Raw genomic sequence first — 27,991 nt, 5'->3', positions numbered from 1 at the left:
CGGGGAGAGGGCGGGTAGACGCAGGGGCTGCATCTCCTGCGTACACACACACCACACACACACATACATACACACATACATACACACATACACACACACACATATATGACAGTAAGACCATAAGAAGATTTGTATACGTGTCTGTGTGTGTGGATGTGGTGTGTGGTGTGTGTGTGTGTGTGTGTATATGTGGGTGTGTGTGTGTGTGTGTGTGTGTGTGTGTGTGTGGGTGTGTGTGTGTGTGTATGTGGGTGTGTGTGTGTGTGTGGTGTGTGGGTGTGTGTGTGTGTATGTATGTGTGTGTGTGTGTGTGGTGTGTGTGTGTGTGTGTGTGTGTGTATGTATGTGTGTGTGCGTGTGTGTGTGTGTGTGTGTGTGCATGTGTGTGTGTATGTATGTGTGTGTGCGTGTGTGTGTGTGTGTGTGTGTGCATGTATGTGTGTGTGTGTGTGTGCATGTATGTGTGTGTGTGTGTGTGTGTGTGTGTGTGTGTGTGGGTGTATGTATGTGTGTGGGTGTGTGTGTGGTGTGTGTGTGTGTGTGTGTGTGGGTGTATGTATGTGTGTGGGTGTGTGTGTGGTGTGTGGGTGTGTGGGTGTGTGGGTGTGTGTGTGTGTGTGTGGGTGTATGTATGTGTGTGGGTGTGTGTGTGGTGTGTGGGTGTGTGTGTGTGGTGTGTGGGTGTGTGGGTGTGTGTGTGGATCTTACATGGCTGAACAGTTCATTAGTTAGGCCCAGGTAGTTGTGCAGTGCCAGAACAGTCACCCTCTGCAGTCTCACCATGATAATCTACAGATGAAAGAAAATAAGTTTACTGGTTCACACACACCCACACACACCCACACCCACACCCACCCACACACCCACCCACCCACACCCACAGAGAACTTATCCAAGCAATCTCTCACACACAGCTACATCACAGCGTGAGCTCTAGTTCAATAGCTTATGTGCTAGTCTCTCACACACAGCTACCCTTCACGTGTACCACACACACACGTCCCGCACACACTGCTAGCTCTCACCTGTACAACGCGCACTAGACTCTCAGGATACTTCTCAAAGATGGTCAGAAAGGCCTCGACAGGCAGGCGCAGCACAGTGGACACCTCTGCAGCTCGGGCAGAAACCGTCCGGTATGGCCGCTGGTGACCCTGTCACACACACACGCGCGCACGCACGCACAATATTGTTTTTTATAAGTAGTGGCAATTTTTTTGGGGGGGGGGATTATTTTACACAAATGAAATATGATTGTGTGAGTAATTGAGACGCAGAAAGAGAGAGACAGAGACAGTAAGAGGACAGACGGCCCTGTGGGCAGAATAACGGAACAGGACATCTTGGTTTCAGTATGAAATGTTGAGACATGAAGTGGGCGGGGCTTACTGTGATGACATCAAGAATGCTCAAGAGACTATGAACAGAATCTCCAGGGTATACCTCCTTCACCACGCCATCCTTCCCATCCTAGAGAGAGAGAGAGAGAGAGAGAGAGAGAGAGAGAGCATGATACTCAAGTCTTTCTTTAAAAGTAATACGCTCTTTATATTTTCATTTTTGAGAAGTTTCATTTTTGAACTATTTACTCCCAACATTAGGATGAGTTAAAAAAAAGTGGTTACGTGGTAATAGACTTGCCCAAATTACATATACTATACTATATATATGTAAAGTTATAGACTGTTCATACTAGTGCTCCAGTAGTTTGGCTACAGTGTTATTCTTTAACGCACACAGGGATACCAAAAACTGGAATATCCACCCACTGCCACAATGCAGATGAGCCTGGAGAAAAACAGCACACACACACGCAAACATGCAAACATGCAAACACGCAAACACACACACACACACACACACACACACACACACACACACACACACACACACACACACACACACACACCTGTCCAGTAAGGCACAGCTCCAGTTTGCCATCCTGCACCACGTAGATGCTGCTGTCTGGCTGTCCGGGCCTGAAGACGTACTCACCCTGCTGGAACTGCAAGAACACCATGTGCTTGCACAGTTCCAGAAACAACGGCTTCTCAAAGTGTCCTAATACACTACACACACACGCGCACACACACGCACACACACGCGCACGCGCACGCACGCACACACACGCACGCACACACACGCGCGCACACACGCACACGCACGCCCACCATTCACATGCACAAAGACACACATAAACACAAGACAAACACAGAACACAGAGAGAGGTGTTTGCATGGGCACTGGTATCAGGTAAGAAATACATTCAGTCATTCTCATGTACAAAGTAATCTAACATATCAGCACATTACCTCCAAAAAGGAATCTAGATTACATATCATAATTGCAATAATCATATACAGATAACATCACCAAGCCCTAACCTCAGGAGGACGTCCCATGTCACTGTTCAAAAACAGCCATGAGTTCAACGGCTATATAAAAACTACAAAGACAACGGCTTTGTAATAATGACTGCAAAAAAGAAGGGCCACGTGTAGCCCCGCCCACAGAGTGAGGCGGAGCCGCGTGCGGCCCCGCCCACAGAGTGAGGCGGAGCCACGTGCATGCCTGCTTACCGCACGTTTTTCAGCATGTAGAGCACCTCCGAGGGAAGGTGCGAGTTGGCCACGTCGAACTCCGTGAGGTCGGCCTCCAGCACGGAGGGAGGAGGCTCCTTCATCTGCAAGGTGGGGACCTCCTTCTTAAAGCGCAGGATCCTGGGAGAGACGGCGATACGGAGAGACTGAGAGAAAGATTTGCACAGAGGGCAGGAGAGATTCTCATGGCAGGCACTACAGCCTGGCGCCCTCTACCCAACGCAAGCTGGGGTCACGGCACCTCCGATACGCACTTTTTTGCAATGTTGAGCATCTTCTGCTTCTTCTTCAGCCGCGGGCGGGAGCAGGAGGAGGTGCCAACCAGAGAGGAGGTGGACTGAGACACCTTCCGCATGATCTTCCTGCCGTAGAACAGAACCTTGTCTCGCTTACGGAAGCGGTACTTCGGAGCTTCCTGCGCCGCGAGGTCTGTCAGATCGAAAGCTCAAAGGTTAAAAGGTCACGCCTAACCCTCCAATGCCTGTCCTTCAGCGATTTGGCCAAAAGGCTGTTTTGCGTATTGTGTAAACAAATACCTGTGCGCTGTTGTCTGGTTCATCACTACACATAAAGCTAATGTTGCCAGTGCAACAAACGTTAACTTCTCTTCAAAATGAGGATCTTGGCAATAATAATAATAATAATAATAATAATAATAATAATAATAATAATAATAACAACAACAAGAATAATCTATTAATAAAGAGTAATGACTAGAGATCTCTGAAGGGTGGACTATATTCCTGTACATCTAGAAATGTGCTTAAATCAGTTTGTTAGCAAAATATTATATATATCAAAATAGACACAGCAGCAACAATACATTACATCTTTTTTTAAAGACACTATTAAACAGAAATAGTCTGATTTTAGAGGGCTAATATCTCCATCACAAAAATGAAGAATTACAAAAAAAAAAGCAAACAGTGATTTTTATACTGTAGATAATTACTGACAAAATACAAAAGGAGATGCTGAAATAATGCTAGACGATAATAACGTTTCTAGAAGGTTCTAGATACTGACTTCGAAGCTGAATCCTGCGCAGGACGAAGAAGATGAGAATGGCGATGAAGACTATGGCGATGCCAGCGCCGAGCACTATTCCCACCACCTAAAGGAAAACCAAAGGTGAGGGAGAGAGAGAGAGAGAGAGAGAGAGAGAGAGAGAGAGAGACAGAGAGAGAGGTAGGCAGGCAAAAGAGAAAGTGACAGTGATAAGATCAATAGATACAGTAAGGCAGAGCGAGACACAGAGCGAGACACAGAGCGAGAATACGACGGCTGTCAGGAAGGTGGGTGTGCACGTGCAAACGTTATGACCACACGTTGGGAAGGGAGTAACAGGAACGTGGGATGCAAATCCTCTCAGTAAGTGCGTAATTACGTGTGCACTAACCATGCTGGTCTGAAGCTGGTCCTCCACAAGCGTCTTTATGTTTCCAAATCCGTCCTGCTTGGTAAAAAAAAAGGGCACATCTTGAGTCGGAATAAAACAGAACAGAACAGCTGTAATTTCACCGCACGAGTACAACGGAATGAAGTGGCGTCTCCCAGTAACTCTGCTGGTTTGCGTTCCTAGTAAGTAAATAATAGATAAATAAATAAATAAGCAAACAAACTGAGTGAACGTGACCACTTTGATTGCAGTCTGCTTCGACGGCAGCCTGGGGTTAGGTAGGCCTGCTGGGTGAGGTAGGCCCGCAGGGCGGAAATATGAGCTCTCTGCTCTCTCCCATGTACCTTCATGATCTCCTGCTGTTTCCTCAGTTCCTCAGGCTCCCACACCCTCGTTCCATCTCATGTCCCTAAAATACTTCATTATTTTCCTTCATGCATGAAATGCTCAGGGCTGACAACACAAGGAACCTCCGAACAATGCCGACAATAGCTGGTAACGTTCGTGCCGCCGAGCTGCTCCCACACTGTCAGCTATTTCACGGTTTGGCTTCCGAGTCGAGACCGAGGCGAAGCAAGGGCTCGGTAATGAGATCACAGTTCCCAAGGGAGCCCAACACACACACACACACACACACACACACAGCATGTATCAGCATGTTGTGAATGAGCTCCAGCAGAGAGACACGAGTGGGGAGACACAGAGAGAGATGCTGAGAGCGAGGGAGACGCGGTGAGACAGAGAGAGAGAGAGAGAGAGAGAGAGACAGAGAGAGAGAGACAGAGAGAGACAGAGAGAGAGAGAGAGACAGAGAGAGAGACAGAGACAGATGATGAAGGCTCAGGACTGAGGTGAGTGCTGAAAGACAGTTTTCATAACGTAACATTTCCTAACAACCAGCAGAAGCAAGAGGGCAGAAAAAAGGAAGAAGAATGAGATGAAATAACAAGTTCAGTCCCCAGAGTGTTCTTCCTTAAAATATGGAAACAGGTCAAACACAAACCCTCCGCTTAAAACAATATAGCCTGCATTTTAGAATATCACTTTCTAAATCTGAACTTGGCCATCTAAACCAGGAGAAGGGGTTTCCTGTACATGTTTACGGTCTGTATGTATCTTTCATGATTCATTTACAAACAATTAATAATTAAATACAGTGAACTCATAGTAGTACCACCGCAGTCAAAGTGAACTTTTACGTAACGATAAGGACCTTCGGATGAGATTAGATAAGGTGTGATAAGCATGTTCACGATGCCGGTTGAGTGCAAATGACACTCTTCAAGGCTGATCTGAGATCAGCTTTCTGTATCCAATTTGTAACATGAGCCGTTAGGAAGGGCGGTGAAAATCTCAAATCAGCAACAGACATACATTTTTGTCATGAGTCACAGTTCAGCAGTTCACATGATTACACCCAGAACCAAAGAGCTCCGGGCCATTATCCCCTCATCGGTGAAACCGCAAACAAGAAACCACGGCTACAGAACGCTGGATGAAATTAAAGAGAACAGCTGATAGTGTTGACGATGAGAGAGAGGGGCGGGGAGAGGGGCGGGGAGAGGGGCGGAGCTCAGGGGAGGGAGGGGTTTGGGCTGCGGGTTCATTTCAACTCTTCAACTAAATCTCCAATCCTAATCCTGACCCAACCCCAGCTCCCGAAAACCGCTGTACTCGACTCCATCAGGAAGGAAAGGAAACAACAACAGCATGCGGTTGGAGGGGAGCTGGAATGTAGGTGGATGTGCTGGGAAGCAGAACACAGAAGTAACCGGAACATGACACCGTAGCCCGGGTGGAGCATGTCTTACCAGGTCTCTGATGGAGAAAGTGTTGGGACAAGTGTGTGGGTAACAGGTTCTGGTGCTGCAGTGTGGTATTTAGTCTAGACTAATCGTCTAGTTAGTCACGAGAGTTGTCAGTGAAGGTCAGATTTGTCTAATCTTTGTCTAAATGGTGTCGCATTACTAAGAAATATCTTGTAGTGGGAGGGGGATACTGCAGGCTGAGTGGATGTACTGCTCTGTGTGTGTGTGTGTGTGTGTGTGTGTGTGTGTGTGTGTGTGTGTGTGTGTGAGAAGGGGTGGCACGCTCACATCTGAAGTAACGTGGGACTCTGGTCCTGAGATGCTCGGTCCCATTCTAACAGTGGCACCACACACAGCTGGTCCATTAACAACTGCTGCAACACACACACACACACACACACACACACACACACACACACAGCATTAAAGAGGCGATAATGCAACAAAGTACACATCAGCACAAACATGTTCATCTCTCAAACACACACACACACACACACACACACACACCATTGAATGTTGCTAATATGGCAACATTCAGTAAGGATATAAACACTTGCCTTATGCAACATCTGCCTGATAAGGGTAAGAAATGCTCATATGGTATCAGTGCACAGCTACCCAGCACATTCAAAACAGGCATAAACAGCACAGCCACCCCCACACCACAGAGTGGCATCATATCTAAAAATCTCCAGCTGCACACACACACACACACACACACACAAACACACAGTTCTGCTCCTTGCTTTCCGATCCAGACCTGCAATTTGCAGCAAATTGATGTGTTAACCTGCACTTCCTCCGGCACCATCAGCCTAATCACCGGGTAGCAAGGACTAGCGGGGGGGGGGGGGGGGGTTAGGTTATGATCTGTCGGTCTCAGATTATGGCACATCAAATGCGAGTGTGCATTACAGTAACTGTAGACTATACGCAAGTGGCTGAGAGCATTAGCGTCATGCGGTAAGTGGAGAGATTTATCAGTTGCGTTCAAACAGTGGACATTTTGCATCCCATGGCTAGCGAACTACTGAAGAACTACGCTACCTAAAAATAAACAGAGAAGCTGCTCCTGTAACTCACCTGCTACACTAGGTAGAGTAAGGCGTTAGAAACACCAGCATCATGGCTTTGATTCCCAGAGAGCACACATACGGGTATAGTGCTACATATCTAAAACATTCTTGACAATGGCATCTGCCAAATGCCATAAATGTAAACTAACATGCATCAAACTAACAGTATCTCTGCTGAAGTCGGTTCGGGCTAGGTTTGCATTCACAGTCTCTTTCCCGATTTGAGGCTGAAAAGCGCTGACGAGTCAGGCTTCTCTGGCCGGACCCCTCCTTACTGTTATTGTCCCCTGCTGACAATGGCTTCAGTGTACAAGCGGAGGCAGGAGACTCTCTCTGGGAAACGCCAAACACACAGATCCCAGTACACACGTACACACAAACAAACACACACACACACAAATGCTAATGTTGGATTTATTCAGGTCCTCTGGAGTTCAAGTTAGAAATACGTCAAGTTTCACGAATCATTCCCAACCGGTACTAGTGTACACTACGTTCTGTAACAACAATAATGAAACTCATTCAGAAATTAAACAGAGGCGTGTTCTCTTACTTTTAAACCTTTGCTTTTCACTCGACAACACCCAAACGAGTGTGCAGTGCCAAGACAGTCAAAGCGTGTCTTGCCTGCGCCACTGCGCTATTGAGGTGGACCCTGCCGGGCGCATTAACGTGCTAGCTGACCTGGAAACACTGGGGTATGAGCGGAGAAGGGTCCGAGCCCAGGGCATTTAACACCCGTTCGGATTAACCCTTACACACCCAAGAAGGCTGCAAGTCCGGACGAGGAGCGGTGTTGACAGTTCTGGGGTGGCTAAGCTTAGCTAGCTACCCACCCATAAAGTGTCTCCCGGAGCAGCACTCGCTAGCCGCAAATAAGCGCCTGTTCTTAAGAGGCTGTTCTTCATTCATACACATTCTAGCTTGTGAATAAGCAAACAGTAAATTCAAGTTTACGACGAGCTCGCTTGGTTTAATTCTTGTAGGCGCAATGCTGTGCTATGACCTCGAAAGGGACATCAACGGTGCAACGCCGCACCACGAAGGTGTTATAGAAATACTTCCGTCGCAAAATCTAAAGGCAGCCCTAATGTAAGGGACTGACTTAATATTGTGCGAAATCACCTCTGTCATTTAAGCTGATAACCGGAGCGTAATACGTGGAGATTTGTTGTTTTACCCTACCTGAACCTCGCGTCTTCTTCTCAGACACCACTCTCACCGGAAACATCTACGAACAAGACCCCTCCCACTTAGGGCTTGTCCGGAAGGAGCAGCCAATCAGCGATAAGCACTATGAACGCATTATCCAATCATCAGTACCTAACTGTATTAATGTCGTTCTTGGGGGAAAAAAACGGGACTCGAAATCGTAAAGCGTTTGATTCGTCCGCCCACCGTTAGTGAGAGCAATGTGCGTGCCCCGCGGTCTTTAATCCTGACCAATACAGGGCAAAGCTACTGCTGTTATTACACGCAGGCAAGTCTCGTCGCGATTCTTTCTAATGTTCACACACTTTTAATCGAAACGGTGCTACAAAATCTGTTGATAAAAATGTTTTCATATTTAATTTCCTAATTGACTATCACCTAATCACCAAAAATGTAAATACCTGTGACCAAAGTTAGTATCACTTCACAGTAAGAATACATCAATAAAGAATATGAAAAACTATGATTGTTATCATCACTATAACTTTGGTAATACTTTACAATAAGGGTACAATATTAAACAGCTCTTAAAATAACACATTATCATTACTATAGTAAAACAATAAAAACTAGATACATTATTTAACTGTTTAGTAACATTTAATACTTTCTTAGGTACGATTTAATGCTGACCGTTTCTCTTAAATGAACATACTGCAGTGATCCAATCACAGACATATTGCCTTTATCTGATGAACAGGAGACCTCTGCTGGCATTTCGAATAATTGCATTGACTTCTCCAGGGAAAGCGAGCAGAGTTGCTTTGGGCAACATCAAGCATCATCTTCAAGCCCTTCATCAGTATCATGTCACTGGCAACAAGGTGTTGAATGTTAAATGCATCTATCAGACAGGTGTATTTAATGAGCAAAAGTGCAAGGTAGGTGTTTGTAATAAAGTGGCTGGTCAGTGTGCATCCAAGGCCTGCACTCACACAGCCAAATAAGAACACGATTCAATGGTGAACCCTTAAGGAGCAAAGCCATCCTGAGATGAAAAATACAAACAAAACATTCATTCTCAAGAATATGAAGAAACCAACCAAGCAAACAAATAACAAACAAACAAAAACAAACAATCTCCCAGTGGCTGTGCAAATGTATAATGGAAGCTGCAGGTGAGGAGTTATTTGGAGGAGCCTCCAAATAAAGAGGAGGAGCTGTGTTGTTTTTAGACTGTAAGTGTTTATTTAAAGTTCAGCAATAGGCTTGTGTGGCCAGTAAGGGTACTTCACTTTGTCTAGCTTAGTCTCCGGGAACGCAGCATTCAGATCCTCAATGGTCATCTGGTCGAAGGGAACCATGTTCTTGAACTTCTCCAGCTGCGAGACACCAAGGCACCACTCAGAAAAGCCAAAGTCCTCCAGAAGACTTTAATGACAACTAAGAACTGAATGCTTATGCTAGCGAGCAACATCGTACCTCTTTCTCATAACCAGCGATGCGGGCACTGGAGGCCTCAATGTAGGACATGGCATCCTTGTTCTTGACAGACAAGCGAGAAAACAGCAATGAGTGTGTATTTGTGTGTGTTTTCACACGTCTTCATGTGCATGTAAAATGTAATGACGCAAATGTTTGTAATGCTTGTGATGAACAAAATTCAAGGTTATTGGACATCGTTCTGCGTGTAATGAGCACTTAGGCAAGTAAGCATAACCCAGCGACTCTTTCCCATCTTTCACCAAGCCGGCTTCAGTGAATTCTCCAGCCACGTGCCATTTTTGGAAGCAGACGTAAAGGAGAATGACCGAAGGCTGTTGTACTCACTGTCTCTACCTCCTGCGTAGTGATGGCACTCGTCTGAGTGTCTACTGGCTCAGGCACCTTCAGAGCATTGAACTGCAATGGTAGACACATAGGGAATCAAATAGGTATTCCTTACCCAAACAACTGCTTGTACTTATACATTCTTAGTTTAGAATTAGCAGCTAATTCTCTTACAAACTGACAAGCCATTTGAAACTAATCACCACAATATTAGGAACTAGATAAAATGAATTGATCTCGCTCGAAGACTTTTAAGATGTGTCAATTCGCAAGAAATGAGCTAAAATTACTATATTCTGACCCTTTTCTCAAACTCGTCCACCATGCCTGGTTTAGCCACCACACTCCTGTAGTAGGCCCAGTCAATGGAAGCAGGTTTTTCAGGCAGAGAGGCTAACCTGCATATCACAGACATAGAGAGAGAGAGAGAGAGAGAGAGAGAGAGAGAGAGAGAGAGAGAGAGAGAGAGAGAGAGAGAGAGAACAATTATTCTAGTTCAAATCCACAGTAAAGATAGAATACTGTTAATTAACATGGTATTACTGGGATTTACTGTGAAAAGTGTTGTTTCTGGGTTTACCAGACCTCTACGGTTCTGAACTACATAACAAGACTGAGGAAAACTTGAGCCAGCATACATGACATCCCCATAAAGAGGACCCCCAGCCTAATGACACTCAAGACATACACCACTGTCTGCTGTCCTAATATGGACTGATGGTTGACAGTTCTGACATACTTGGCAGAGATGGCATCACTTCTGGTCTTCAGTGAGTTGAACATGTTCCTCTGATGGGGTGGGACACGCTCAGCAAACGCCAGCCAATCAATGGTCTTCAGGGCAGCACGACGGCCAGCCATTCTTGAACAGTGTGCATTTTTAAAAATTTAGGAATACAACTATAGCTGAAGTGTAAGAAACTATCATCATGTTTTTTAAATGCTAGGCTTTTGTGTGCCTTAAATTGCAATCTAGAGTGGACTAAGGGGACCCATGAACCAATTTTATGCATGGGCCCTGTTTTTATTTTAAAGATGTGCAGATTGCGCAGAATTGAGAAACACTGTATCAAGATATTAACCCGAAATAGTTTTGGAATTACACTATTAGTTTAGGTCGCTATTGGATGGTCTCACTGATAGCTAAAATCTAAGAGATGACATTTTGAGAGATTTTAACTAGAGAATTGAAGTCTGTGTTCAAACACTGCGCCTTCCAAAACATAAACTGGATGACCAAAGTGCTGAAAGTAAATACTTCGGTGGAACTAATCAGTACACATCAGACAAGCTATTACGCCAAGTATGATAATAGCAAAGTATGATAATAACAAAGTATGCTGATAACTGAATTACGCTTAGGTATATAGAGAGCCACCCAAGCATATAACACATCTTTTGAAATTATTAGAAATTATTAATACTGTTGGTGTTGGACGATCGTATCTAGAAGTTGAGGTAAACCATTATTGCACATTATATTCTCCCTCAATACCTCAAGCAACACTGGACGTTTGTGACGAGGCAAGGTCAGACAGCTCAAAAGCTAAGAGCGAATTAATGCACCGTTATCTATAAGGAAATTATAAACGTGCCACCTTGACTTTGTTATATATACCAGGACGCGCACAATTACACGCATTCTTGTTAAGAAAACCTTACTTACCGATTAGCAATTACAGCCAAACTTACCTCCCAGCCTTTGCCCAGCGACCCTGGCAATGTGACCACCGAAACAATAAACAAATGTCAAAGATGGCTGAGTATGAGGCAAATTTGTTTCCAAATTAAAAGCGGAGCGACCTGGTCATTAAAAGACATGTTGTAAATGAAGTTTGTACGTAGGTTTTGTGTGTAATATATAATTAAAATTTAGTGTGATATGTTATTGTGAAAAGTAACCTGCATGCCAAATGAAAAGAACCATCTCAACGTTGATTGGTACTAAAAAGGACTTTTCACAAAGTGGGAAGAGTATCTTTTGACACAGGAAGTAAAACTCGCAATTGTAATAAACTATCTATGGACTAGATGGGTTAATTCCACCTGTTTAAATGCCCAGTCGCTGACATGCAGTTTTAAAATAAATCAGTAGAGATGATACTATCAGAAAACGGCAGAAGCAGGGAACGTTGAAAGGAAAACAATGCTTTGGAGGACTTTATTGAGAGAGTTTGTCAAGACACGGCTTGTTCGACACAGTAGTACATTGAAAACGTTTTTCGACGAAACTGGTCAATCGGGGCTCGTTCTCAAATCAACGTCAACGGACATTTTTGAAAACCTGGCTTTAGAAGACTGGATACACGACCGCGTTGACCTGCAGAATCGGAGTGTGCTTTTTCTGTGGAGAAATACGCCCGCTGTGGTTGTTGGCCGGCATCAGAACCCCTGGCACGAATGTAACCTCCCTTTGGTGAGACGGAGAGGAATCCCGCTGGCGCGGCGCCGCAGTGGCGGTGGGACGGTCTTCCACGACCTGGGCAACGTCAACATCACCTTCTTCACGTCGAAGAAGAAATACGACCGGCGAAGAAACCTTGGTGTCGTGACCGGCGCTCTTACGGACCTGAGCCCAGGTTTAAACGTCAGCGCGACCGAGAGATTCGACATTGTGCTGGACGGTGGTTATAAAGTCTCAGGCACCGCTGCGAAGCTGGGGCGGACATCCGCTTATCACCACTGCACACTGCTGTGTTGCGCGGATCGCACCCTGTTGTCCTCGGTGCTGAAAAGCCCCTACCAGGGCATTAAAAGCAACGCCACCCCGAGTGTACCTTCCCCTGTTAAAAATCTCCTGGATGAGGATCCCAGGTTGGATCCCAGTGCCGTTATGGAAGCCGTTGCCGCACGTTACAATGTGGAATTTGGATTTGACGGTCCTCTCGTTACAGTTGATCCTAGCGTGGAAGCCCTTATGCCCGGCGTTAATAAAATGGCAGCTGATCTGAAATCCTGGGAATGGGTTTACGGGAAGACTCCAAAGTTCAGCATCACCCTGCCTTTTGTAGCAGAAGGCGCGGAAATAGTACTTGACATGGACGTTAAGGATGGCACCATAGAAAAATGCCTCCTGGATATTCCACACGACTGGCTGCCTGCGGGAACTGTGGACGAGCTTTGCTCGGCATTGGCAGGTGTCAGATTCTGTCCCAAAGAGGTTGCCGTAGCTGTCACAGCCTTCATGAGGACTACCTTACAGGGGCCCGACCTGACCAGAAAGACCCATAGTCTCTATGAAAATGTTGTGTCAGTGATGTGAATAAAAACATTATTTTTTGTTCTCTTTGTTGTTGTTTTTCTTGTTGGTGGTGGTTAAATATAGGCTACATAATGTTTCCCGGGCCACTTTCGATGTTGCTAAATTGTCTCTGGTCATGTTCATAATTTAGAAAACCCCCCAAAAAACGGTATCTAAGCACCTTTATGTAGTCTCTTCTACAATAAAATATCCATTTATTAACATTCGAATGTAGCTATTAGAGAACATTACATTTTCATATAGAAGATGCTATTTTAAATCTACTCATCCGCACTGAGCAAAATTATTTGAGGTATCCCACTGAACGCAGATATTTAGAAGGGGCCCAAATGGTATTGATCGCAGCATTATGGTCGAGATAGGTGTGCGCAACCAGTGCCCACCCTGTCCGACTGGTACTAGTTCGTAGGCCATGGTCAAATGTATGATGGAATTAAAAATTTGGTGAGTTATCTTTATTTTTTGAATTGAATTGTTTATTTTATTTCTTGAATTGTACTAGTATTGTGGCGGTAAATAATCTTTAAATAATTGTTAATTTCAAAAGTAAAATAACTTCAATTATTTTTAATATTTTGTATATTGTCAAGACTATCCAGTTGCTTTAACTGTCCATAAAGGCCTGTAAATAAAGGCGGCGGGGTCTATTGTGCGAGACTTCACATCCACGCCTGCGCATGCGCTGTGCTTGTGCGACCAACAGCGCATCCACGCCTGCGCATGCGCGGTGCTGGCACAGCCAACCATATGCGCTAGCCAGTAACTACACACGGCGGTGCAGCGAGGGGCAATATTACCACAGAGAGACCATGGGAAAGAAACAGAAAAGTAAAGGAGATGATGGGTAAGCCGTGGTTTAGCTAAGATAGACCTGTCAATAACATGTTGGTGGTATTGCAGCCTTTCACGTAAGCTGTGTCAGATGTACATGTAGTTTATGGGTCGGCTGTCGTAGGTGTTCAAGCACGGGTTCATGTGGCGGCAGCTAGCGTTAGCTTCCCTGGCTAGGCCTGTCCGTTTACTACATTATATTCCTCCCTGTCGACATGAAGCGAGATGGCTGCTATTTTCTCGATTTCACACGAGCGCCGTGTGTGCATGTCTGTTCGCGTGTCTTTGAAATAATCGTGCTGACAAATAGTTGTTCGATTTCGCGTGTTAGCAAAGCTAGCTAACAAGTGCAGTCATATCATGGAGCCAGTTTGCTCAGTTGCCAGCTTCCTTCAGTCCACTCACTAGATGTTAACCAGGATAGCTAGAATTGCAGCCGTCGTTTTTTGTCCTATCCTGGAAGACACCAGCAAGCTCAAGTGAGTGTCTTTTTTTTATTCCATAAAGGGCGAAGGTGGTAATTTCATTAGCTATCTAGCTACTCTCAGCGTTTCGTGAACCTGTGTCCCTTTTTTAGTTGCACCACGGGCTTCTCCACATCACCTCTCGTAACCCTGTCGGGATGCGGGTTGCCACCTTTGTCAAGGTAGTTCCTTTTAACATCAACGGGGGGTGGATTTGCAGTGCCTTGTTCATGTTTATCGTTTTTGCCTTGAGGGGAACTAGACACGTTTCTATAACGGTTTGGCGTTAGCGAGATAGGCTTATCTAATTTCCAGGAATATTTAAAAGCGTTGTTCTGGGAGAGACTGCCTAGTGAAAATGACAGATGCTTCTTATTTCGACCGTAGAATATTGATTCATGGGTCTGGTTTACTATGTAAACATGTCAAGATATTGACGTGGCGCAATCACTGCGATCGAGCCGCAAGGTAACGACTCCGTCCCACGCCTCTGGGTTATTGTAACTAAGTAAGCTGCATTTGAAAGCATGCCCGTCTTCTTAAACTGATGAATCCTCCTTTTAACTCTGTTGTGAGATTTGTCTTCCTACGTTTCTTTAGTTTTTCTATAGTGGTGACGATATTTGAATGGAGGAGGGTAATCCTGGATGCGCACTGATGTGTGCTCAGTTCCCACACGAACTGTCTCCTCCCCGTCGGCCCAGTCGTTATAATGTAGTAACCAAACGCGGTCCGGTGGTTTACCGGATGAATCGCAAACGTGGTTGTATATTCTGGCCAGGAGGGTGCCCCGTTACACGATCAGCCTGGTGACCCACCCCGACTTGCCCCGGTTCTTGGACTGTCGGTAGTGCACCGCTGACGGGTTGCGCCATTTCGTCGCTGAAGTCGCGCAGTAGACATTTCTCAGCTCACTGAATAAAAACCTGCCGGTGCTACTCGGCGGGACGATATAAGAGTATTGTGCGCATTTGTTTCGGTAAGTTAGCGCCATTTCTCAGAGCCGATGGTAAATCCCGGTCGCTCTGAGCCCATATAACCTTTCAAACGCAGAAGGCTTCTCCTGCTCTGTGTTGCGTGATCCTTACATTCAAACGCTCAAATCTCGTCATGAAGCCGGTGAGGTCAGTGTCCTTACTGCCTATTCCCCCCCCCCCCCCCTTCGTCTGTCCATCCCTTAGCCTTCCTGTGAGAGTTTCATCGCCTAGCCTGTATGTGCCAAGAGCAGCAGCTTTGTGTTTGCGCGAGCGTGTGTGTGTGTGTATTCTGTTCTGTCCTGTCTTGTGATGATGAGGTGTTTTCCATTGCTGATGCAACATTGCATAAGGCGGGCCCCAGGCTCCTCTATATAATGTCCAGTGTGCCCATTTCTTTATAACTCTGTACTCTGCTGCAGGTAAGATGACTACAGACTGTAACTTTCACTATCTGTAGTGTTCGTACCCTGATTTTTACTCGTTCTTATCTTGGCTTTAATGGGTGCAGTGTTGGCTCAAGAGTCATGGTTGTGGTAGTTGTGAAATTTATTGTGCTCTTTCAAATGGTGAGGACTGATGGTAGGAGTGGAAGCAGTGGAACTGTGTATCTGTGAATTTGCCCCATGCTGTTTCACAAGCGGTGGATTATATTCACTAATGATGCGTTGTGCGGCTTAGTTTATCATTTTGTGTTGCGCAAGGGGAAAAAAGGTTTAAATGGCACCATCACTAATCTCATAATTGAGTGATGAGTTTTCAGAAGTGTAAAAAGGAGGCAGACGCAGGCTTTTGCACGTAATGAAGAGAATACCTTTTACAGCATGCACGGTTATGTCCTCATCGGCAGTCGGGCACCATTCACCTCAGCTTGAAGTCCTGCTTCCACTAGCACGTTAGACTAACGATTCTATACTATAATTAGCTGTTATCTGTCGTGGCGTAAGAGCCCAGTGATGGTTATTTGTTGTGTCCTTCTCCCCTGGTGTGATGACGAGACCGATGTGCCGTTTTCAAGTTTGGTTTATTCGTCACATACATAGTCATACACAGTGGTATTTCTGGTATTTCTGTTTCTCACGCAGTGCCAAAGACGACGGCATCGACATCGACGCCTTGGCCGCCGAAATCGAGGGTGCCGGCGCAGCCAAGGACCAGAGCAAGGGCAAGAAGAAGAAGAAAGGCGGGAGGAAAGACGACTTTGAGTGAGTGTCTCTGTCCCCCACCGCGGGGACTTCACCCTCCGTTCAGGCGCTGAAGATGACCACAGATGGCTGTCATTGAGCCTGTTAATGGAGTGAGTGTGTGTGTGTGTGTGTGTTTGGGGTTTATTTGCGGTTTGCAGTGAGGATGACATCCTGAAAGAACTGGAGGAATTATCACTAGAGGCTCATGGTGGAAAACAGAAAGAACCAGCCAAGGTAACCCACAGAGCATCTGTGATATAACGGGAGGGGAGTTTTATGAAGGATAAATCTGAGAGCTTCTGAGCCAGTTTCCTTGACACAGGTTAAACCGAATCTTAGACTAAACAGAATTTCCGGTGGGGAATAGACACCGGCACTTCAGTTTTGTCTGAGACTAGGCATTCTCCACGCCTGGAAAACAGATTGATTTCACCGAATCAGACAATATATTGTAGAATATAACACGTGTATTAATACTTCATTATTAATTAACAATGAATCCTCCAGTCTCCCTGCAATTGGTCAGTGGCGAGTCCCCGTTTTGCTACAGCCAGTCGGTCGAATGCGCCCAATTCGACTGTGCTGTTTGGTAGGAGCAAATGCTGGGACCTAGAGGGAGGAGAAGACTGCGCACTACGATCATAGCTAATCCAGGTCGGCTGTAGCCGTGTTATTACCGATCACATGACTTCCCTCTCAACCGCTGCCAACAGAATTCAGACTCTGTAGAGGACGCGGAGGCCGAACCGGCTCTGACGAAAGCTGAGAAGAAGAAGGCGAAGAAAGGTAAACGGGCCGTGGCTGAGGATGACGAGGGTGAGGAGGATCAGGGTAAGGACGACGTGGAGGACCAGAGCCGGGCGAAGGGCAAGAAGGTGGAGCCGGCTCCCGCTGCTGTTCCTGCTGCTTCGGACTCTGACGACGAGGGATCGCGCGTCGGCCGGAAAGCCAAGGGCGGCAAGAAGGGCGGGAGGCGGAGCGCCTCGGACTCGGAGGGCGACGACGATGAGGATGGAGGTACGAAGAAGGGCGAGGGGGGAGGCGGGGACGACGAGCCGTCGGACGACGACCTCCCGGCCGGCCACAGGCAGCGGCAGAAAAAGAAGAGCGGGGCGAAGGCGCGGGCCGACAGCGACGGCGAGGAGGCTGCGGACGACGACGACGACGACGCCGGCACCTTCAAGATGAAGACGGCGGCGCAGAAGAAGGCGGAGAAGAAGGAGCGCGAGAGGAAGAAGAAGGAAGAGGAGCGGGCCAAGATGAGGGCCAAGAAGGAGAAAGCCGAGGAGGGGACGGCCAAGAAAGAGGCGCCCAAGGCCGCAGCGCCGCCCGCCGAGCCCGGGAAGGCAGAGGTGGCCGCGACCGAAGAGCAGGAGGCGGGTGACGCCCAAGGAGATGGTGAGAGTTACCCCAGCCAGAAGGTGGGGTGAGGTACACACACACAGAGTCCAGACCGTGGGCAATTTTAGTCCTAAGTGTAACCAACTCTGTAGTGACTCAACTGATATCGAAGGTAAAGAATGCACTTAATATATGCATTTAACATAAGCACAGTTCAGGCACATACACGGGACTATTTCAGTAATTCACTCATTTTGATATGTTTTTTTGGGGTTTTTTTTTAAGGGCCAGTAAACTGTACATATTCGAGTCCGTTGCAAGATTTCTTCCCTTGAAGTCACTGCGCTTAGCGCCGGTCAGATGGCGTTTGTTTTTTTTTTTTGGCTTTTGTTGTTGTTGTTGTTGTTGTTGTTGTTGTTGTTTTTGTTTTTTATTAATTGCATGCTTGTAGGTGTCCCCCCCCCCCCCCCCAGGAGAATAACTGCCGCTCAGCAGGAGCAGGTGGGACTGTTGTGACGTGAAAACTCAACTCAATTCAACTCAACTCTTGTCTGCTTCGCTTTCGCCCTCAGAAGAGGCCGACAGAGACAAGAAGAAGAAGGAGAAGAAGAAGAAGGAGGAGAAGGAGAAGAAGAAAGGCGAGAAGGAGGAGAAGGAGAAGAAGAAAGGCGAGAAGGAGGAGAAGGAGAAGAAGAAAGGGCCGGGCAAAGCGGCGGTGAAGGCCATGCAGGAGGCCCTGGCTCGCATGCGTGAGGAAGAGGAGCGTGCCAAGCGCGAAGAAGAGGAGCGGGAGCGACGCCTGGCTGAGCTGGAGGCGCAGAGGCTGGAGCAGGTGGGTCAGCACGCCGCACGCGCGGTTTCGTTACGAGGCGCGTCACTTTTTGGTGTTGCGGAGCACACGGTTCTCAGATTAGGTGTTTTTTTTTTTTTAAGTCGTTTGAAATGCTGATCAAAGGTCTCGTGCGGCAACGCTCCGCCGACCCGCCCGACATGTTTGCCCGCAGGAACGGCTGGAGGCTGAGCGGAAGGAGAAGAAGAAGCAGAAGGACAAGGAGAGGAAGGAGCGACTGAAGAAGGAGGGCAAGCTGCTCACCAAGGCCCAGAAGGAGGCGCGGGCCAGAGCAGAGGCCACGCTCCGAGCCCTGCAGGCTCAAGGTGAGGGCCAGGACGCGCCGAGGTCTGCACGGCCCCACGGCTCGTAGCGTCTTAAAACTTTACATTTTTTTGTTTTTTAGTAACAAAATGTTACGTGTTCGCTCGTTTCCAAATTCGTGAGTGTTGTTATGGTTACTTGGTTTATTTACCATGCCCATTGAACAAAGGTGGCCCTATCTTTTTTTTGCTCGTTATAAATCGTGGAACGTCTTGCATATTAGTCAGTGAAAGGCAGTGTTTGACGTTTGCCTTGAAGCAGGAACCTTGACTTTTTGAGCCACTTATCCCAGACTAAGATTCCCAGACTAAGATTAGTCCTACACCTGGGTTAAAGAAGACCAACCAAGCAGAGCTGAGGGTTTTTTTATACGGATGTTAAATATACTTACCTGTGGGTGGAGCAAATGTTCCTTCAAGCTCTATTTAAATTTTTTTTAGGTGTTGAAGTGCCATCCAAAGACTCCATGCCAAAGAAGAAGCCCGTTTACTCGGACAAGAGAAAAAGGAAGCCGACAACCCAAACTCCGGAGGGTATGGGTCGCTTTAACGTCGCCGTTGTGGCACAATCCTTCCTATAGTGGAACGTTTTGCCCCATGTTGCCTCTTTCTCTATCAGACACCTCAGAAGTGACATCACCCACACCCGAGGTAGCGGAACCAATCACAGCGGAGCTGGAAGTGGACACGCACAGGGAGGAGTCAGGTACAGGTCTTTGGCCAATCGGGGGCAGCGGGACTGACGCGCACAGGGAGCTTGCGCTATGGGAATGCGTTTCACCTGTAAATGCACTGATGAAAGTGGCAGGCTAATGGGTGCAGTACCTATAAACGCACTTCAGACAGTCCTGGGGGTCCGTTGGCGGTGTGCTTCCGTCTCTGTAGAATCCGACCCTAAATTGGTCTCTGTTTTCTTCCATTTAAAGCCATGTGGGTAAAATAAAGTAGCTCCAGTGGGTATGAGAGAGAGAGAGAGAGAGGGAGAGAGTGTTAGAAAGGTGATCAGTACCAGAGCAGTGCTGGGAGTACTGGTGGTAGGTACAGCTTGTACAGTCAGCCATGTTGATATGTTAATGGTGTTGGGGCACATTCTTGGTTTACTCGCACAGTGGTGGAGCCAAAACCCGAGACTGCAGATCTAGATGACTGGGAGGCCATGGCCAGCGATGAGGACCGGGGTAAGACCTCGCGCTCTCTCGCTCTCTCTCTCTCGCTCTCTCTCTCTCTCTCTCTCTCTCTCTCTCTCTCTCTCTCTCTCTTGCCCTGTAGATGGAGAAGTCAGTGGTAATATACACGTATTGTAAATTTCCCCCCAATATATTCTAGTACTTGCATATACCAAACCTTTTTAGCATTCCTACTATTGAACCCTGAAACATGTTTTTCATTGTTGTCTTTGAGTTTCTTTCTACACTGTCCAAAAAAATAATAATTCCCCCCAAATAAACAAGCCTTTTCTAGGCAGAAGTGTTGTCACTAATCGGGCAGCTTCTACTGGAAGTGAAGACGCTCCATTACCGTCCTCTCTCGCCTGCAGAGGTGAAGAAGGTCCACATCGAGGTGAAGGCCTTGCAGACAGTCCACAAACCCTCCGCCCCTGCCGCGCAGCAGAACGGCAGCGAGGAGGACGAGGAGGACGAGGAGGATGAGGAGGACGAGGAGGATGAGGAGGACGAGGAGGACGAGGACGAGGACGACGAGGAGGAGAACGAGGAAGAGGAGAAGGAGGGCCAGACGACCAAGACAACGAGTGGGAGGGACGCAAGCTCAGAGTCGAGCAGCGAGAGTGACTCGGATGACGAGCGCAGCAAGGAGGAGAGGCTTTATGAAAAGGCCAAGAGACGCATAGAGGTACGCGCACACACACACACACACACACATACTCATATATACACACGCGCACACACACTCATATATACATACACACACACACACACACACACACAAAAACACACACACACACACACACACAAAAACACACACACACATACTCATATATACACATGCGCACACACACTCATATACACACACACACACACACAGAGGTACTTGGATGTCCACTGTGGGACCAGTGGTCTACATTAATGGAGTCCCAGTGGATCCAGACATCTGGCTCACTAAGGAAGTCAAAATGTCAGGCTCTTTTGTATCAAATGTACTTTGTTGTAAAGGTCAGTTTTGTCAGCACTTTGCTTTCTCCAGAGGCTGAACACGATCCATCACCGGAAGATATTTGCGTGTGATAATGCGGCTCAGGTCACAGCCGAGTGCCGTAAAGACACGGTTTGTTACGGTTTGTCACCGGAGCGACGGGGCGATGTACCTCAGATGAGTGTGTTTATTGTTCGTCCGTGTCACAGAAACGGAGACGGGAGAACCTGAAGAACATTAATGTGGACAAACTAAGAGCACCTGTGGTGTGTGTGCTGGGACACGTGGACACAGGGAAGACCAAGATCCTCGACAAGGTGAGCTCGTGAGCGAGCGCGAACGTTTTTTTGTGCGGAATTCCGTCCACGTCCGCGCGGCCCGCCGTCTGGCGACGTAACGTGACCCCTCCCCCTTCTGTCCCGGCGCGCTGCAGCTGCGACACACGCACGTGCAGGACGGCGAGGCTGGCGGGATCACCCAGCAGATCGGCGCCACCAACGTTCCCTTGGAAACCGTCATCGAGCAAACCAAGATGGTGAAAAACGTGAGTAAGCCGCCCACCGCCGCGGCTCCTCGCCCAGGCGTCCGCGGCAGCCCCCGTTTCCCGCCGAGTTGCCTGAACGCTGTTTTGCGCTCCAGTTTGACAGGGAGAACATAAAGATTCCCGGAATGCTGATTATTGACACACCGGGCCACGAGTCTTTCAGGTGAGCGGCGTGCGATTGGCGCTTCTTGTGTTCGTTTTCTCATCGCTTTAAAATTGCTGTCCTTTATCTCTCTCTGTCCCCTTTTCTGTCTTTTTGCCTTCCTTTCTTCTCCCCTTCGCAGCAACCTGAGGAACAGGGGGAGCTCGCTGTGCGACATCGCCGTCCTGGTGGTGGACATCATGCACGGCCTGGAGCCTCAGACCCTCGAGTCCATCAACCTGCTGAAGGAGAAGAAGTGCCCCTTCATCGTAGCCCTCAATAAGGTGCGCTCGCCGTCCTGCTGCCACTGGCCTGAGATCAGGCGGTCAAGGAGGAGCACGGTGCTGAGCACTACCTAAGGTGCTCGTTGGACTGTTTGGGGATCCATGCACTGGGAAAGAGCGGAGCAAAAGGGGTTCGAAATGGGTCTCAGTTTTTAGTGCTGGTAAAAGACGGCTAGCACCGTGGCAGCTGCTACTTCCCCCACACACACAGTGGAGACAGTGAGTTATGTTTGGCTGGGATGGCAGATTTGATATGAAAAGATAGCAACATGACATCTGTCTGTTTTTACTCAATTGTGTCAAACAAAAAACCCGTCGGCTCTGTATCTGCCCGTGTGAAACGTTCACTGTGGTCTTTCTCGCTCGCCCCTCGCTCTCAGATCGATCGTCTCTACGACTGGAAAAGGAGTCCTGACACAGACGTGGTGGCCACTCTGAAGAAGCAGAAAAAGAACACTAAGGATGAGTTTGACGAGCGGGCCAAGGCCGTGATCGTGGAGTTCGCCCAGCAGGTCCGTCTGGACCGCGTATCCCCTCCCCTGAGGGAGTTCACTGGACACCATACCGCGCCGGACAGCGGATCCAACTCCTTGCCAACACAAACCATCCCGCGTGTTGTTGTGTGTCCACAGGGTCTGAATGCTGCTCTGTTCTATGAGAACAAGGACCCCCGAACCTTTGTGTCCCTGGTGCCCACTTCGGCCCACTCGGGCGACGGCATGGGCAACCTGATCGCCCTGCTGGTGGACCTCACTCAGACCATGCTGGCCCGCCGGCTGGCGCACTGTGATGAGCTCCGTGCTCAAGTCATGGAGGTGGGGTCATGGGTCACGCTAGCACTGAAGGACGAGCGCTGAGCAATTCATTTACGTACCATATGTATAGTAACGATTTTGCACCCAGCGTGAGCATAATTTTAATTTCTCTGTTTATGTGGAGATAATTGCTTTCACATTAACTTGCTATGGAAATGTTTTCATTTGTATGCTAAAAGCAGCAGGACTCATACTTAATGGATTCATGCGAAACTGCCCAGTACAGCATAATGGAACCAGAAGCACCGGTCTGTTTGTTGTATTACGTTAACGTGGGCAGATGCGTCCCTCATTCCACTGGTGTAATCGGTGGCCGTCAGGCTTCAGACAGCTGATCAGTTGTAGCGGGTGCGTGCGCTCCTGCTCGGTTGGGTGGAAAAGCAGCAGTGTAGTCTCCGGAAAAGACCCGCTTTCGTGTTGAGGCAGCTTGCAGTTGCAACACTTATGCTATAAGTGGTAATCTCCCGATTTCATCAAAAATCATTTCCAGCAGTGCTCGCTTGTAACGTGGCTGACTGAGCTCCACCGTGCAGCAGGAGACCCGGTCACTAACCTCCAATACCCACCCCCACCCCCGCCAGGTCAAAGCTCTGCCCGGAATGGGCACCACAATAGACGTGATCCTGATCAACGGGTGTCTACGGGAAGGCGAGACCATCATCGTGCCGGGCGTGGAGGGGCCTATCGTCACCCAGATCCGCGGCCTGCTTCTGCCGCCGCCTCTCAAGGAGCTGCGCGTCAAGGTCGGCCCACCCTTGGCTTAACCTTCTGACGGACACCTGTCGGTCGGCCGATCGGAAATGAGCATCCGGGGCCCTGGCCTAAAGTGACACACGGCCACCCGCTTGTCTCTCCGTGCAGAATCAGTACGAGAAACATAAGGAGGTGTGCACGTCCCAGGGGGTGAAGATCCTGGGGAAGGACCTGGAGAAGACACTGGCAGGCCTGCCGCTGCTGGTGGCCCACAAAGAGGATGAGATCCCCGTGCTGAAGGTGAGCCCCGCCCACTTATCATCCTCCTGGCCCTGGCCTCACCCCTAATTCTAGAGTGCGCACACCATAGTGTCACGTGAGGTTCCAGAATATACCGTGTGTGTGTGTGTGTGTGTGTGTGTGTGTGTGTGTGTGTGTGTGTGTGTAGGACGAGCTGGTCCGTGAGCTGAAGCAGACTCTGAACGCCGTCAAGCTGGAGGAGAAGGGCGTGTACGTGCAGGCCTCCACGCTGGGCTCCCTGGAAGCCCTGCTGGAGTTCTTACGCACGTCCAAAGTGCCCGTGAGTGATCAACCCGCTCCGCCGCTTTACAACACCAGGTCCTCGCCGTCCTCGTACGGGGGCGGCCAGGATGCGCAAATGCTGCTCGTTTGAATCAGAAGCTGGGGCAGATCGAGTAGCACAGAAGGAGCCAGAACCTGCGAGCTTTCCGCCTCTGTTTACTTCATTTGAATGTCTGAGCAGGTGTTTCAGCCTTCACTCAATCTCTTTTATTTGTCTTTGGCCTACAGTGTGAAATAGTGACGCTTCAGTCATTCATGCCATATTCGTTTGACTACTTTTACGGTTGCAAAGTCCATATAAATGTCCCCGGCAAGACGATGTGTTGTTTTGAATTGTATGGCAACCTTCCCCTCCCTTTTGTCTTAGTATGCCGGCATCAACATCGGTCCTGTGCATAAGAAAGACGTCATGAAGGCGTCTACGATGCTGGAGCACGACCCACAGTAAGGGTTTGCTGTACAGTCTCATTAAATCTCGTCTCGTCTCGTCTCGTCTCGCGCGCCCTTTCACTTCTCTGTCGTTAACGCTAAATACCTCGGTGGTTGTCCTTTTCACTTGTGCGCACTCTCTCTCCAGGTACGCGGTGATCCTGGCGTTCGACGTGAAGGTGGAGAGGGACTCCCAGGAGATGGCCGACAGCCTGGGGGTCCGCATCTTCAATGCCGAGATCATCTACCACCTGTTCGACGCCTTCACCAAGTACAGAGAGGACTATAAGAAACAGAAGCAGGACGAGTTCAAGTAAGGCCACGAGGGTTTTTTGGCTCGTTTCGGAATTGTCATGTTGCACGGAGCCGTTAGCTGATGCGGCTTCTCTGATCTGAGGCAGATGTGCAGTTTGAGGATTAAGGGGGGACCGTGTGTGTATGTGTGTGTGTGTATGTGTGTGTGTATGTGTGTGTGTATGTGTGTGTGTATGTGTGTGTATGTGTGTGTGTGTGTGTGTGTATGTGTGTGTGTGTATGTGTGTGTGTGTATGTGTGTGTGTGTATGTGTGTGTGTATGTGTGTGTGTATGTGTGTGTGTATGTGTGTGTGTATGTGTGTGTGTATGTGTGTGTGTATGTGTGTGTGATAACCACTCACCTCCTGTAGGCATATAGCAGTGTTTCCCTGTAAGCTGAGGATCCTCCCTCAGTTCATCTTCAACTCCAGAGACCCCATCGTCATGGGCGTGTCTGTGGAGGCGGGAGTGCTGAAGACAGGCACCCCACTGTGTGTGCCCAGCAAAATGGTGAGAGAGAGAGAGCGCACGTGCACCTGTGCTTTTAACAACACTTCACTCGTGTACCCTGCCTGACCCCAATGCCACTCTGTGGTCTCCCTCTTGCTTCAGTTTGTAGACATTGGCATTGTGACCAGCATCGAGGTGAACCACAAGTCAGTGGACACAGCCAAGAAAGGCCAGGAGATCTGTGTGAAGATCGAGCCCATTCCCGGGGAGTCGCCCAAGATGTACGGCCGACACTTTGAGGCGACGGACATAATCGTTAGCAAGGTAGGTGCTCGGCCTTGCGACGCGTGAAACTTGAAGGGATCGTTTAAATTGATTTTCTTTTAGTTTTGTGTCAAAGGCTAATTTAAGCCTCCTAGTCTTGGAGTTCCTGCAATAAAAAGTTTCTGTTTCCGTGCTTAATAACATTAAGTTATTTTGGGTGGCAAACAACCCTCAGGCTAGAGCAGCGCCATGCTGAAAGTAAAGACTTGTGTACGAGGGGTTGGTCTTGTTGTTCCCCCAGATCACCCGTCAGTCCATTGACGCTCTGAAGAACTGGTTCCGGGACGAGATGCAGAAGAGTGATTGGCAGCTCATCGTGGAGTTGAAGACGACGTTTGAAATCATCTGAGCGCACACAGTGACAGTTGAACTGACCTACAACCTGAGATGACCACTCATGAACACAAAAGCAGACACACACACACACATACACTCACACCATGCTTTGCACACTCCCAAGTTTATCTGTGATCAAGAAGTCATAAGTGTTGCTAATAGTTTCTTGCAGTATAAACACACACACACACACACACACACACACACACACACACACACACGGGGGCTACGTATGGGTTTGTGCTCATGCTCCTCCCCTCTGGAGGGGTGCACATGCTCCTCCCCCTTTCCTATCTCCCTGTGAGTGGTGGAGAGCACAACAACAACAACCACAACAAAGAAAGAAATATGGAAAAAATGTTTTTCTGTGAGAAAATGAACCTTATTACCACTGTTTTTAACAGTGACCTGTTGGACAACAACAAAAGTTAGAGAAACATTTCCGCACTATTCCAAACGTGCCTGATGTTTTTGATCAGTCAGTTTAGTTTCCCTTCATATCACATGCAGACAGCAATTAATAAAGGTTAATAGGGATCAGTTAGCGTGGCCTCATTTGAATAATGCTAATTGGTTCTTGTTGACCCTACTGAATTCTTACCAGTGTTTTCATGCGGTTTAGTGCTAGCCTGGTCAGTGCGTAAACCACACTGTCGATCTTTCTCCACTGAATCTTCTCTGGAGAGAGTGGACTGGAATAAACGTGTCCAGAAAATGAACCAGCCAACCGCGTACGGGCGTGGGAGAAAAACGAAGACAACTGGACCTTTCTCTCTCTTCGGGCTTTGCTGAAGCTGAAATGGAAATTGAAGAGGATCGGACAAGGCTTGGGGGGTGGGCTCACCTTGTCCATGTTCTTGTCCATTCTCTCCTCTTCCCCTGACCACTTGCCCCTGGAACGCAGGTCTTTTATGCTCGTGTTTTGAGGTAGGCCATTTTAACCCTTTGCCGCTATACCCTTGTATCTGCCTTGCGCCCGTTACCTGTGAGAGTAAGAGCTTGAGCTAGGTAGAAGGTATCCCTTGCCTTGGGTGCAATTTGTAAGGGGGGGATTTAAAGATTTAAATCGGCAACACTAGAGACAGCATATTTATAGAAACCGTATTTCGCGTGCTTTCTACCAAAGTGGCATGTTGGATTTGTGTAGAAGATACTCCAGCACGAAGCACCTCACCGAGTGATGCGTTTTGATAGTTGTATTTCAGAGCGGTATTTGTTAGGTTGGTGAGTTCTGGCAAATGTGAAGGATGGCCGTGGGACTCCCCTTGTCAGGAAAGCACTAATATGAAAATCCTATTTTAAGGAGAAATTTAATGGTCTCTGTGCTGTACTCTGAACAAGATTACCTGAGGAAATAAAGATGTCACTTATTAGCAACATGAAAATATGCATAATTGACTCATAATTGACTCACAAGAACAAAAACTGGTTATCTGGAAGGCTAATAACCGAAGTTCAGTGAAGTGAATCCTATATATAAGTGCAATAATGGGGTTTAATTATACATAAGTCGTATTACATGAGGCGGTGCAGTTCGCCGTTAGAAGTTTCCTTCAGCAAAAAGACGTGCGCTCCAGTCTTATTTTTTCTTGTACGTGGTGTTTGTCCGTTTAAGCCCAACTTTTAGGGTCATCCTTACGTTTTATTAAAGTTTTACGGAATCGTGTTGGCCTATCATACGTCACCGAAAGTGAATGGGCATGTTCGGTGCAGAATATGTTGTACCCGTTAGCGTCTAGTAGGGGGCGCTATACGACAGTCTTTGTCTCGCCTGTTTTACCTTCTGCAGTATCATGTATATGGTTCTAATAAAGGTCTTTTGTTTTAGAAACCAGTTACTTTTGGACACACTGTAGACCAAAACATC

At 47.8% G+C, this 27,991-nt stretch overlaps 4 protein-coding genes across 14 annotated transcripts in view; 2 read left to right on the top strand and 2 right to left on the bottom strand.

The window, feature by feature from the left end:
- The window catches only part of pnpla6 (patatin-like phospholipase domain containing 6), a 25,967-nt gene extending 17,692 nt beyond the window's left edge, over positions 1-8,275 (bottom strand). For 3 of the 10 annotated variants that reach the window (XM_035534960.1, XM_035534962.1, XM_035534966.1), the window contains exons 1-11: positions 8,072-8,272; positions 6,096-6,181; positions 4,000-4,053; positions 3,627-3,714; positions 2,855-3,029; positions 2,580-2,720; positions 1,910-2,069; positions 1,390-1,470; positions 1,026-1,154; positions 709-789; positions 1-36 (exon numbers count right to left, since the gene is read on the bottom strand). The exon at positions 1-36 is cut by the window's left edge and continues 97 nt beyond it. In XM_035534960.1, the coding sequence (XP_035390853.1) occupies positions 1-36; positions 709-789; positions 1,026-1,154; positions 1,390-1,470; positions 1,910-2,069; positions 2,580-2,720; positions 2,855-3,029; positions 3,627-3,714; positions 4,000-4,053; positions 6,096-6,181; positions 8,072-8,117 (1,077 nt within the window). In that variant the 5' untranslated portion in view covers positions 8,118-8,272. Of the gene's footprint in view, positions 37-708; positions 790-1,025; positions 1,155-1,389; positions 1,471-1,909; positions 2,070-2,579; positions 2,721-2,854; positions 3,030-3,626; positions 3,715-3,999; positions 4,054-6,095; positions 6,182-6,893; positions 7,201-8,071 lie in introns of those variants that run through there. The other 7 variants (XM_035534965.1, XM_035534967.1, XM_035534968.1 and 4 more) reach the window with 5 other exon arrangements.
- A 988-nt stretch (positions 8,276-9,263) lies between these two features.
- On the bottom strand, positions 9,264-11,622 carry LOC113580327 (ATP synthase subunit d, mitochondrial-like). Of its 2 annotated transcripts, none has more exons than XM_027014806.2 (6): positions 11,561-11,622; positions 10,608-10,730; positions 10,170-10,266; positions 9,869-9,940; positions 9,521-9,583; positions 9,264-9,420 (listed from the first exon to the last, which is right to left on the bottom strand). In XM_027014806.2, exons 2-6 carry the CDS (start codon positions 10,727-10,729, stop codon positions 9,289-9,291), a joined length of 486 nt encoding a protein of 161 aa, XP_026870607.2. In that variant the 5' UTR covers position 10,730; positions 11,561-11,622; the 3' UTR covers positions 9,264-9,288. The 2 variants fall into 2 exon arrangements, with proteins under 2 accessions (XP_026870607.2, XP_026870608.2); XM_027014807.2 differs by having other exon boundaries at positions 11,535-11,597.
- Positions 11,623-11,873: 251 nt separating this feature from the next.
- On the top strand, positions 11,874-13,154 carry lipt1 (lipoyltransferase 1). Its single transcript, XM_027014847.2, has one exon. It carries the CDS (start codon positions 12,015-12,017, stop codon positions 13,128-13,130), a length of 1,116 nt encoding a protein of 371 aa, XP_026870648.2. The 5' UTR covers positions 11,874-12,014; the 3' UTR covers positions 13,131-13,154.
- A 725-nt stretch (positions 13,155-13,879) lies between these two features.
- On the top strand, positions 13,880-27,511 carry eif5b (eukaryotic translation initiation factor 5B). Its single transcript, XM_027014828.2, has 24 exons — positions 13,880-13,974; positions 16,485-16,604; positions 16,745-16,820; positions 17,300-17,984; positions 18,500-18,759; positions 18,932-19,082; positions 19,521-19,613; positions 19,699-19,785; positions 20,189-20,257; positions 20,617-20,930; positions 21,440-21,547; positions 21,664-21,774; positions 21,870-21,937; positions 22,059-22,200; positions 22,581-22,712; positions 22,833-23,015; positions 23,597-23,758; positions 23,877-24,008; positions 24,157-24,288; positions 24,658-24,734; positions 24,868-25,032; positions 25,386-25,524; positions 25,627-25,788; positions 26,030-27,511. Exons 1-24 carry the CDS (start codon positions 13,940-13,942, stop codon positions 26,135-26,137), a joined length of 3,711 nt encoding a protein of 1,236 aa, XP_026870629.2. The 5' UTR covers positions 13,880-13,939; the 3' UTR covers positions 26,138-27,511.
- The last annotated feature ends 480 nt before the right edge of the window (positions 27,512-27,991 follow it).

Source organism: Electrophorus electricus, chromosome 16 (assembly GCF_013358815.1).
Source record: "Electrophorus electricus isolate fEleEle1 chromosome 16, fEleEle1.pri, whole genome shotgun sequence".
NCBI lineage: Eukaryota > Metazoa > Chordata > Actinopteri > Gymnotiformes > Gymnotidae > Electrophorus > Electrophorus electricus.
The sequence above is the reverse complement of the archived record's forward strand: the minus strand, read 5'-3'. Positions and strand labels throughout refer to the sequence as shown.